This window comes from Malus sylvestris, chromosome 14, assembly GCF_916048215.2.
Source record: "Malus sylvestris chromosome 14, drMalSylv7.2, whole genome shotgun sequence".
Taxonomy (NCBI): Eukaryota; Viridiplantae; Streptophyta; class Magnoliopsida; order Rosales; family Rosaceae; genus Malus; species Malus sylvestris.
This window is the reverse complement of record NC_062273.1, coordinates 22,366,996-22,379,085: the sequence shown is the minus strand read 5'-3', so window position 1 is coordinate 22,379,085 and position 12,090 is coordinate 22,366,996. Positions and strand designations below refer to the sequence as shown.

The window sequence follows — 12,090 nt, the reverse complement described above, 5'->3', positions numbered from 1 at the left end:
AAGATGTCAATTTGAAAAGTCTTTTGCTTAGCATCTTTGGATACGTACATTTGTAATGTTTTAGTAGTAACTTTCTACTGCATTTTTAACAATTAAGTCTAATTAAAATTTCATAAAACTTTAAGGGTGCGTTTGTTTAGCTTCACTACCTTTCACTAGACGAGATTAGTTTCTAATGCAATCCCGTGTTTGTCTACAGTAAGAACTAAGTTTAATGGTATTAAGTGGGACTCGCGTCGACTAATTCCTTTGTTAGAAGGTCTTAGCAAGCCCCCAAAATACGAGAGGACTACCCAAGACCGTCATCCTCTTCGTGCTCGCTATCCTCATCCTGCTCGCTCGCCATGTCCTACTTAACTACTTCGATTTCCCCTTCTACTCGTCCTAATCACACATTTCCCCTTCAATCTCCCTTTCGATTTCCCCTTCAATTTCCTAGGTTGTTATGAAATCTGGGTGCATTTTATGCTGTGAAATTTTCCTGTTCTTCAATAATTTCTCCTTCTGGGTATTTTATGATGTTGTTGTATGGATTTGATTTCCTCTTCTGGGTATTTTGTGATTTCCCCTAGTTCAGCTTTCCATGCTCAAAGTCATCTACGGCGAAGCCCCAATTTCAGAAATTGGTGAGGTTGTGAAGAAGAAATCAAAACCTGCTGCCTCCAAATTTGTGGGGTGATGAGGTTTGAATTTTTAACAATTTTGGGACATTTGAGTTGCTGATTAAATTTAAACAGTCAGGTCGCTGCTTTCAATTTAAATTCTCCAATTCAACAATGGAAATAAACTGAGACAAAAGATTAACAGAAAAAGGGAAAAAAAGATAGAGGCATTCATGGAGCTCGTGGTGTGGAGTATAAGGTGAATAAATAAACCCATAAAAAGTATGAGATAATAACCTTTTCTGTTTCTCAGAATTTTCATTTGGATTTTTTTCCAATTTCCCCAAAAAAAAGCCTTCAATTTTCTTCCCCAAGTTATTTCTTAGCATTGCAGAATCTGGGTTTTGTTCTTTATACTCTGTTTTGGTGAATTATGAAAAAAAATTCAAGATGGGTATTTGGCTGTAATTTTATCATTTGATTTAATTGTGGGTATTGTGCACTTGAGTTTGATGCTTCAATTGTTAATTTGCAATTTCACTAATTTTTATTATCTTGTTTCTTAGTCTGACACTGCATCAAACGTTTCACTAAGTTAGTCCAACTTAATCTATTATAATTAAGTCAGTCCAACTTAGTCTTTGAAGCTAGTCCAGTCTGAAATAATCTGGTGCAACAAACGCACCCTAAAGTTCTTCATTCAAACATAGCACGACACAACTCACTAGCAGCATCAGTTGTTTGAGAACAAACCAGTTAACTTTTTATTTTTAACTGTCAACATCAAAAGTATTCATCCAGTAATAGTACTGTTGTCCCGTTCTATATTCACACCCCTACGAATCATTTTTCTTTTCTTTTTCTTGTACAACCACTCAAAAAGATACTCCCTCTCCAAATTCTTCTCTTGTTCTGTCTATAAATACTCAACATGGCTGCTTCACATTTGCTCATCTCTTAACAGAGGCCAATAAGTTCCAATAAACAAAGGCCTTTTCATTTTTCAAAATAATGGACAAGTTCAACTTTCTGAGAAATGGGATGTCCAGATTGCCTCCTGGTTTCCGATTCCAGCCAACAGATGAAGAACTTGTCTTTCAGTACCTGAGATGCAAAGTCTTTTCATGCCCCCTTCCTGCTTCCATTATTCCTGAGATCAACGTTTGCCTGTATGATCCTTGGGATTTGCCAGGTTAGCATAAACTACACAGATATATTACCACTAACCACTTTGCTTAATTTTTAATTTTTTTTTTAGGAAAAATTAGTATCTGGTCCCTAATTCTTACTGTTCATTAACTAAAACCTTATTAGTTCTTAAATTTTGATTCAAGTTCCTAGCAATAATGTGATAATAAATTTACATGTTTATTATATAATTTTTTAATATAAAAATTAGTAATTAATTTAGGGTTTAATACTCACACCTCTATTAAACTTCTAATTAATTTTCAATTCAAACATTTCCAAAATAATAAAAAATTAAATTAAATTAATTTGTACCTATTAGTTTTTTTTATATATAAAAAGATTCTCAAATTTTTAATCTTAAATGTGTTAGGAGTATTATATGAATAGCTAAGATGTTGCCAAATGTCAAGAGATTAGTATTGCAGTTATAAGGTTGTTATAAGATAGCTTAGTTAGGAAGCTGTCTAAGATAGTATAAATATCCTTTGTAATGGAACAGTTGTGTAATGAATAAGAAATATACAATACAATTCAGATATATCTTGCTCTCCAAGTATTCTTTCTATCTCATCAGATATATCTTGCTCTCCAAGTATTCTTTCTATCTCATCTCTCTCTTCCTATCAATCTTCTTCTTATCTGATATATGTGTAGATTGGTTTACAAAATGTACCCATTCATATAATTTTTCAATTTTTTAAATCTTAAATGTACCCATTCTCAAATATATCAATTTGTTATATGTAAAATGTACCCTTTTTTGAATATAAAATCCATTCAAATTTTTTTTATCCATGTTTAAACTTATATGGGTATATTCTTTTTCGTTGATTTGAGAATGTATCCATGTTTTGGTACAATAACTTTTTTTGTTAATTTTGGTTAATGTACCCATACATATATGTATACACACACAATATAATGTATAATTTATATTTTATTATTTTTAATCCCATAAATTATGGGTTTTATATAAAATCTCATTAATATAAACAATTACAAATTTCAATTTTTAATTTTTAATTAAAAAAATATAGTAACTTATATTATTACATTAATGTCAGGAACCTCAATAAAAATTTGACAATGTTTCAATCAAAGAATATTGATAACTAGGGACCGCATCCAAATTGTCCTTCTTTTTTTTTATACATTTTTCCACTTGTAAAAACTGACATTTTATGTGTGGTATGTTTCCAGGTGATTTGGAGCAAGAGAAGTATTTCTTCAGCAACAGGGAATCGAAATACCGGAATGGAAACCGAGCTAACAGGGTGACAAGTTCCGGTTACTGGAAAGCGACCGGCGTTGACAAAAAGATTGTATCTTCAAGGAAGAATAATATTGTGGGGAAGAAAAAGACTCTAGTTTTCTACAAAGGGAAGTCTCCAAATGTTTCTAAGACTGATTGGATCATGCATGAATATTGCCTTGTCAATGCAGAAACTACAGCTTCCACTCACACAACTGAGGTGAGTTTAGGATGAGGTTATGTTTTTGTTTCACAAACTCAAGATGTTCGGCATGATCGTATGGGTTTGGTCAACTGGTTATAGCACCTCTGTGCACTTAATTGTTCAAGTCTCCCTACTTGTAGACTAGAATATATATCGTCTTATTAAAAAAGAAAAAAAAAAAATCATTTGACACAAAGTAATTTTATGCAGAATGCTTTAACCCCGAAAGGAAACTGGGTTTTGTGTCGCGTGTTTTTGAAGAAAAGAAGTGGCAAGACGGATGAGGAGATTATGGTGAATTACAATGGCATCAGAGTTTGCGATAATGCAAGTCCTGTATCTTCTTCTTCATCTTGTTCGAGTTCCTGGCCAGTGGGATCACAGAAGTAACTTCTTCAAGTGAAGAAGGTGGTAAGGAAATCAGTGGCCGCCCTAAATTTTGATCATGTTAATTAAATGTAGCATCGTTCTTCGCGTGTCGTGTTCATGAAAAGGAAATGAATCTACTTCCAGAAACTTTACTGCTTTGAGAGATTGGTGGATGTAAAAAATTGGTAACTTTTAGAATATGAACCCAATTCTCAGCATCCTCCTTTGGAGAAAAACTTAATAACTAGAGCTACCCGATTAGGGCATCTGTTATATCGGGCGTCCAACATGTCAAACTATTAGAGAGACGAGCTAAAGACCAACTTCCAACAACACCGATATTATATCTAATTTGTTAATTATTCTTTGCACAATCCGTCATGTGTGGAGTTTTATTACAAAAGGTATCGGTATTAATTGGAGTGGGGTTATGATATTTAAACTCTTCTTTTTCCAAAGATATAGCCAATGTGGGATATTTCAACACTCCCCCTCATATAGGACCCAATTAGTGGGTGACGTGGGCGATCCACACATTGGCAACCATGTGGAGCCAAGGGGATCCACCCATCACGTGGCAGTACAAGCCCGCTCCCTAACTCTGATACCATGTCAAATTATCAAAAAGAAGGGCCAAAAACCCACTTCTAACAACACTGATACCTTCCCCAACTTGTTAATTATCATCTACACAATCCGTCAAGTGTAGGGTTTTATCACAAAAAGCTCGGTATTAGTTGGAGTAGAGTTAGGATATTTAAACTCTACTTTTCTCATAAATATGACCAACAACAACAACAACAACAACAACAAAGCCTTTTCCCACTAAGTGGGGTCGGCTATATGAATCCTAGAACGCCATTGCGCTCGGTTTTGTGTCATGTCCTCCGTTAGATCCAAGTACTCTAAGTCTTTTCTTAGAGTCTCTTCCAAAGTTTTCCTAGGTCTTCCTCTACCCCTTCGGCCCTGAACCTCTGTCTCGTAGTCACATCTTCGAACCGGAGCGTCAGTCGGCCTTCTTTGCACATGTCCAAATCACCGGAGCCGATTTTCTCTCATCTTTCCTACAATTTCGGCTACTCCTACTTTACCTCGGATATCCTCATTCCCAATCTTATCCTTTCTCGTGTGCCCACACATCCCACGAGGCATCCTCATCTCCGCTACACCCATTTTGTGTACGTGTTGATGCTTCACCGCCCAACATTCTGTGCCATACAACATCGCTGGCCTTATTGCCGTCCTATAAAATTTTCCCTTGAGCTTCAGTGGCCTACGACGGTCACACAACACGCCGGATGCACTCTTACACTTCATCCATCCAGCTCGTATTCTATGGTTGAGATCTCCATCTAATTCTCCGTTCTCTTGCAAGATAGATCCTAGGTAGCGAAAACGGTCGCTTTTTGTGATCTTCGCTAGATTGCTCCGGTCATTAGTGTGGATAAGTATATAAATGGATAGAGATAGGAAAGCAAACACAAGATGTACGTGGTTCACCCAGGTTGGCTACGTCCACGGAATAGAAGAGTTCTCATTAATTGTGAAGGGTTTACACAAGTACATAGGTTCAAGCTCTCCTTTAGTGAGTACAAGTGAATGATTTAGTACAAATGACATTAGGAAATATTGTGGGAGAATGATCTCGTAATCACGAAACTTCTAAGTATCGGAGTGTGGTGTCGTCTTGACTTGCCTTATCTGTCTCATAGGTAGATGTGGCATCTTCTCTGGAAGTACTCTTCCTCCATCCAGGGGTGGTATCTTTAACTGGTGGAGATGCACAAGGTAATGTATCAATTTCACTTGAAGCTTACTTGTAGTTTCAGGCTTGGTCAAGCGCGATACAAACCATGTAGTAGGAGTCCCCCAAGTCGCCGAGCTAGGGGGTCTGCTGAAAGAGGTGACAGACAAGGTAAGCAATCAGAGCTCCGACTGATTGTTCACCTTCTCCCCATCTTGCAGCAGCATGAAGGATAAAGAGAAGAAAAATGAGAAGAGATGATATGAGATACTTTTGCTTTTGAAGAAGTAACTTTCCACAGGCTTATTCTTGAACTGAGCTGGAGGGTTTTCTGGTTTCCTCCAGAGTATAAGGCCGACTGAAGAATTTGAGGGTCAAAAGAAGTCCATCAAATCTAGAGTACGTTCCACCCTGCTGATATGGGATACTTTTGCTTTTGACAGAGTAATGGATGTATCGGCACGTGTGCTGTTACGCTTGTCTCCACATGCTTCCTTGTATCCTTCGCACTTGCCCTATCTGTTCCTCAAGCAGATGCGGAATCTTCCCTGGAAACATAAGATGTTGAAGATGAGTACTCGAGAGCAATGCCAGGTAAGTAATCAGGTAAGGGGTTCCAGGCAGTCAGTTCCTGGCTGGAAGCTTGATTCCAAGTGCTGACTGATTGCTCTCTTTCTCCTTGTCTTGCAGGTAAAAACAAGGCCAAAGGAAAAGACAGGGAAAAAGCATGATATGGGATACTCTTGCTTTTAACCCTGATGATATGAGATATTCTTGCTCTAGTATAGCTTGTTTGCAGAGGTATTATCGGGGGGAAAGAAAGCTGAATATTTCGAAAGGCTTCGTTGGGAGTGCCCTCTCAGATATGATGAAGGGTTGAGCATTTTTGCAGGTCTACCTGTCCGTTGGGGATGGAGGTCGACATATATAGGAGTCTCCCTAACAACAAGTAGTAATGCTATTCCTTTACCCTGCTTGGTCATAGCACAGTAGTGGGAGCTGCCAGTTTCACATGTTTTAACTCTGTCAGAGCACTTTGAAAAAGTGGTCTGTGGTATCTGGCTCTCGAGATTCGGAGAACGATGCCTCTTCGATTTTTGAGAAAGCAATCATGCTGGGGGTCTGGCTCTCGAGATTCGGAGAGCAGTGTCTCTTCGATTTTTGAGGAAGTAATCATGTTGGGAGTCTGGCTCTCGAGATTCGGAGGGCGGTGCCTCTTCGATTTTGGAGCAAGCAATCCTGTTGGGAGTGTTGTCTCGAATGTGAGTAAAGGTTGGGCATGTTTGCTAGTCTACCTTGCCACGAAGCACAAAGGTTGACACACAGGGACTTTCCAATTATCCAGCAATGGTACTGTTCCTTTACCCTCTCTTCGCTTTTGAGAAAGTAGTCATGTTGGGAGTCTGGCTCTCGAGATTCGGAGAACGGTGCCTCTTCGATTTTGGAGCAAGCAATCTTGTTGGGAGTGTTTTCTCGAATGTGAGTAAAGGTTGGGCATGTTTGCTAGTCTACCTTGCCACGAAGCACAGAGGTTGACACACAGGGACTTTCCAATTATCCAGCAGTGGTACTGTTCCTTTACCCTTGTGGGTAATAATATGGTAGCTAGACCTTCAAAATTTATGTGTCTAAACTTTGTTAGTGCTGTTTCTTTGCTATTCTTTTACCTTTCTTGGTCAGAGCGATGTAGTGGGAGCTGCAAGCTTCACGTGCTCAACTTTGGCAGAGAACTTTGGCAAAGTTATCTGTGGTACCCATGAGCTATTGTTGCGTGTGGGAAGTGGGTGATTGAACAGTAAGATTCATGTGCTTTCTACTTCACCAGAAGTCTTCGACAGAATGCCCATAATTTCTGCAAAGCTGAGTGTGCGTGTGACAGGTGCTGACAAGGCTAGAAAAGTAGGTGCTTCTTCGATTTCTGAGATCGGCCCTCGTGGTCTCTGAGCAGCCCAGCTTTTGAGAAAGCGAGCGCCTCTTCGATTGATTCGGAGAACGATGCCTCATCGATTTTTTAGAAAGCAATCATGTTGGGGGTCTGGCTCTCGAAGATTCGGGGAGCAGTGTCCCTTCGATTTTTGAGAAAGTAATCATGTTGGGAGTCTGGCTCTCGAGATTCGGACGGCGGTGCCTCTTCGATTCTGGAGCAAGCAATCTTGTTGGGAGTGTTTTCTCGAATGTGAGTAAAGGTTGGGCATGTTTGCTAGTCTACCTTGCCACGAAGCACAGAGGTTGACACACAGGGACTTTCCAATTATCCAGCAATGGTACTGTTCCTTTACCCTCTCTTCGATTTTTAAGAAAGTAGTCATGTTGGGAGTCTGGCTCTCGAGATTCGGAGGACGGTGCCTCGTCGATTTTGGAGCAAGCAATCTTATTGGGAGTGTTTTCTCGAATGTGAGTAAAGGTTGGGCATGTTTGCTAGTCTACCTTGCCACGAAGCACAGAGGTTGACACACATGGACTTTCCAATTATCCAGCAGTGGTACTGTTCCTTTACCCTTGTGGGTAATAATATGGTAGCTAGACCTTCAAAATTTATGGGTCTAAACTTTGTTAGTGCTGTTTCTTTGCTATTCTTTTACCCTTCTTGGTCAGAGCGATGTAGTGGGAGCTGCAAGCTTCACGTGCTCAACTTTGGCAGAGAACTTTGGCAAAGTTATCTGTGGTACCCATGAGCTATTGTTGCGTGTGGGAAGTGGGTGATTGAACAGTAAGATTCATGTGTTTTCTACTTCCCCAGAAGTCTTCGACAGAATGCCCATAATTTCCGCAAAGCTGAGTGTGCGTGTGACAGGTGCTGACAAGACTGGAAAAGTAGGTGCTTCTTCGATTTCTGAGATCGGCCCTCGTGGTCTCTGGGGAGCCCAGCTTTTGAGAAAGCAAGCCTCTTCGATTTCTGAGATCGGCCTTCGTGGTCTTTGAGCAGCCCAGCTTTTGAGAAAGCAAACGCCTCTTCGATTTCTGAGATCAACCCTCGTGATCTCTAAGCAGCCCAGCTTTTGAGAAAGCAAACGCCTCTTCGATTTCTGAGCAGGCGCCTCTTCGATTTCTGAAGCTCCGTCGAGTGCAGATTTTTATAGAGGCTGGCATTAAGTTCCAAAGCACACTTGAATCTCCACCAGTAGAAGCTTCATTCTTGCACTTCTAAGATCTTGATTTGTCCGACCTCTTCTCTCTTCAACACCTTTGAAAATGTCTGGCCCCTCCGACCGTCGTTTTGACTTGAACCTTGTTGAAGAGGCAGCCCCGCCTTCTCCAGACAACATATGGCGCCCATCCTTCGTCTCCCCTACTGGTCCTCTTACCGTTGGGGATTCCGTGATGAAGAATGATATGACCGCTGCGGTGGTGGCCAGGAACCTTCTCACTCCCAAAGATAACAGACTACTTTCCAAACGGTCTGATGAGTTAGCTGTTAAGGATTCGCTGGCTCTCAGTGTTCAGTGTGCAGGTTCTGTGTCTAATATGGCCCAACGCCTATTTGCTCGAACCCGCCAAGTTGAATCATTGGCGGCTGAAGTGATGAGTCTCAAACAGGAGATTAGAAGGCTCAAGCATGAGAATAAACAGTTGCACCGGCTCGCACATGACTATGCTACAAACATGAAGAGGAAGCTTGACCAGATGAAGGAAACTGATGGTCAAGTTTTACTTGATCATCAGAGATTTATGGGTTTGTTCCAAAGGCATTTATTGCCTTCGTCTTCTGGGGCTGTACCGCGTAATGAAGCTCCGAATGATCAACCTCTGATGCATCATCCTTCTAGGGTTCTGTCCAGTACTAAGGCTCCAAATGATCCCCCTCCGGTGCCTTCTCTTTCTGGGGCTCTACCGACTGCTGAGACTTCTCCTAAGCAACCTTTGTGAAGGCTCCCTCTTGTGTGTTTATTTTGACTCATGTATATGTACATATTTGTAGCTTATCGGGGATATCAATAAATAAGTTTTCCTTCATTTCAACGTATTGTGTTAAATACACCAAAGCCTTCTTCGCTAAGTTCTTTGAATTTTCTTTTGTTGAAGCTTGTATGTTGAAGCTTTCTGAGTGGAGCATGTAGGTTGGGGTAGTGTTCCCTTAATTTCCCGAGTGAGGAAAACTTCTCGGTTGGAGACTTGGAAAATCCAAGTCATTGAGTGGGATCGGCTATATGAATCTTAGAACGCCATTGTGCTCGATCCTGTGTCATGTCCTTCGTTAGATCCAAGTACTCTAAGTCTTTTCTTAGAGTCTCTTCCAAAGTTTTCCTAGGTCTTCCTCTACCCCTTCGGCCCTGAACCTCTGTCCCATAGTCGCATCTTCTAATCGGAGCGTCAGTAGGCCTTCTTTGCACATGTCCAAACCACCGTAACCAATTTTCTCTCATCTTTCCTTCAATTTCGGCTACTCCTACTTTACCCCGGATATCCTCATTCCTAATCTTATCCTTTCTCGTGTGCCCACACATCCAACGAAGCATCCTCATCTCCGCTACACCCATTTTGTGTACGTGTTGATGTTTCACCGCCCAACATTCTGTGCCATACAGCATCGCCGGCCTTATTGCCGTCCTATAAAATTTTCCCTTGAGCTTCAGTGGCATACGGCAGTCACACAACACGCCGGATGCACTCTTCCACTTCATCCATCCAGCTTGTATTCTATGGTTGAGATCTCCAATATTTTGTGAAAGTTGGCTTGTTAATGACATGTTCCGGATTCCCCTACACAAGTTTTTTTCTCCCTTGTTTGACACTATAACATGCATGGTAATCTATATATAAATCCGGATGCCAATTTTGATGTCACGGCTTCGACAAAAAAATTAGGACAAAATTGCCCCTCAACCAAAGAAATCCAAAAGCAACCCAATATAATATATCAAATCATGCAGGGGTAATTTGGTAATTTGGTCATCATAAAATATAATATAAATACATATGGGAAGAGAGAAAAGAATAAAAAAATGGAAGGATGAGTGAAAGTTGATGGTGCTCACGTGAAGGGGAAAGAAAAATATAATAAAAAATAAGGAAGATCATGAATATTGTGTTCAAAACATCTTAAGAGACGTGTAATGCCGGTGATAAATTAGTAAAGTTTTTTTTTTAAAAAAAAAAAATTAGTACCTTACAATAGACTAGCAATAACATGATTCAATTAGTTGTTTATTAAATATTATTTTCTTTATAAAAAAAAGTCTTTCGCATGCGGATAATAATGTGATTAAATTAATTGTTAACTGATTGTTTTTTATTTTAAACAAATAATATTATCTACACTAAGGGGGAGGGGGTGGGCTTAACCTTACAATATGCTATCAATAATGTGATTCAATCAATTGTTTATTAAATATTATTTCTATATTCTTAATGTAAATTCTATAGAAACCGATTTTATTATGTGAATTCAACTGCTTTAATTGGTTTATGAGGGGTTTTTGCTTTAATTGGTTTATGAGAGGTTTCTTTTAGCATGATCTAAAATTATTCATTTACTTTAAATATTTGACTTTCCTTTTGTCAATTTATGCATATAAATACATTAAAACGTGTAAGTCGCGCGTAGCATGTCGTGATTCAAAAAAATACCTTTTGCACGCGCATGAGCGTGCATGAAGGCTAGTATATGTATGTACACACACACATACATATGTTTTGAAATTACAAAGATTAAAAGATAAAAGGGTAGGGCTTATTGCTACAGGAATCTCTAGCTTTTCATTTCAAAAGGTAATTGATTTTTCGAAGAGGTCAGAATGAGATGAGATAGGGAGAGAGGGGTATGAAAGAAGAAAGCATATATATCAACTTTGCATAAAGGAAATCCTTTCTTGGAGAGCACCAGGTCCAAATTGAAAGCTCAGCCAGAATATGGGCGCGCGCACATGGACTTTCATTTCAGCTTTTTTCCTAGTTTTAAGAGTTGAAAGGAGATAAAAGCATTTACACACAAAAAGGAAAAAAAATCATAAAATTATTACCTATGAAGACTTTGCTTAGATTCTTTGCTTAATTGATAAAAAAAAAAAATCAATTTTAGGTACACATAATAACTCTATTCATTGTCTCATGAAGAACAAAACCTATGGTCTTTATTCAGAAAAAAAAAAGAATCTAAACTTGAAATTTCTTCTTTAAATAGTTGTATTTGGATTGGAATTTGTTTAACTCATATTTGCACCATCAACTCATGAAATCTAGGCCGTTGGTAAGATTCGAGATATTCAACAGTAGTTTTCGAGATATTTGCACAACAGTAGTTTTTGAGATATTCAATCACCACGGTAAGATTCGTTCAATTGAGTATTTCCTGGGTGATTGAGAAATTAATGGTCACGACTGCACTTCCAATGTCAACAGTTCTTCTAGACAGTGCATCCTTTTCAAGGTAATACGAAGTGCAGTAGGGTAGACATGTACCCAAGGTTGATTGGAATGTCTTTCAGTACAAAGGGGTAAAAATGGAATTACAGTCAGAATAGGTATTGATCGAAACGTCAGAAGACCCAATAGGTTTCAAGATTGGGCTATTTTACTAAGAGGTGCAAAATGTTGTCCACTTGGACCAACGGAACGCAAATTGACCCGTTAAGTCAATCGATAATCACTGTACATCACAAAAATCTCCACATGTACAGGAACCTCATACTAGGAGCGTATGGGGTTATTTTCCTATCTCTACTCAGACAAAGGAAGTTATTATAACCACTTGAACGATTCTTGAACAATTGTAAGTATCGTCAAATCG

General features: G+C 39.2%; 2 protein-coding genes across 2 annotated transcripts in view; both read left to right on the top strand.

Moving 5' to 3' along the window:
* The first annotated feature begins 1,541 nt into the window (after positions 1-1,541).
* Positions 1,542-3,837, top strand: LOC126599287 (NAC domain-containing protein 83-like). Its single transcript, XM_050265644.1, has 3 exons — positions 1,542-1,794; positions 2,994-3,265; positions 3,461-3,837. The coding sequence occupies exons 1-3, from the start codon at positions 1,614-1,616 to the stop codon at positions 3,638-3,640; spliced, it is 633 nt and encodes a 210-aa protein (XP_050121601.1). The 5' UTR covers positions 1,542-1,613; the 3' UTR covers positions 3,641-3,837.
* Positions 3,838-8,241: 4,404 nt separating this feature from the next.
* Positions 8,242-12,090, top strand: part of LOC126599286 (uncharacterized) — a 33,400-nt gene continuing 29,551 nt past the window's right edge. The window contains exon 1 of the mRNA XM_050265643.1: positions 8,242-9,008. Coding sequence (XP_050121600.1) covers positions 8,556-9,008 — 453 coding nt within the window. The 5' untranslated portion in view covers positions 8,242-8,555. The remainder of the gene's footprint in view (positions 9,009-12,090) is intronic.

Excerpts from the sequence above, each read along its gene's own strand:
- LOC126599287 (XM_050265644.1), top strand. The coding sequence starts at position 1,614 with ATGGACAAGTTCAACTTTCTGAGAAATGGGATGTCCAGATTGCCTCCT. Across the intron at positions 1,795-2,993 it reads TGATCCTTGGGATTTGCCAG|GTGATTTGGAGCAAGAGAAG; the intron begins GTTAGCATAAAC and ends GTATGTTTCCAG. Across the intron at positions 3,266-3,460 it reads CTTCCACTCACACAACTGAG|AATGCTTTAACCCCGAAAGG; the intron begins GTGAGTTTAGGA and ends AATTTTATGCAG.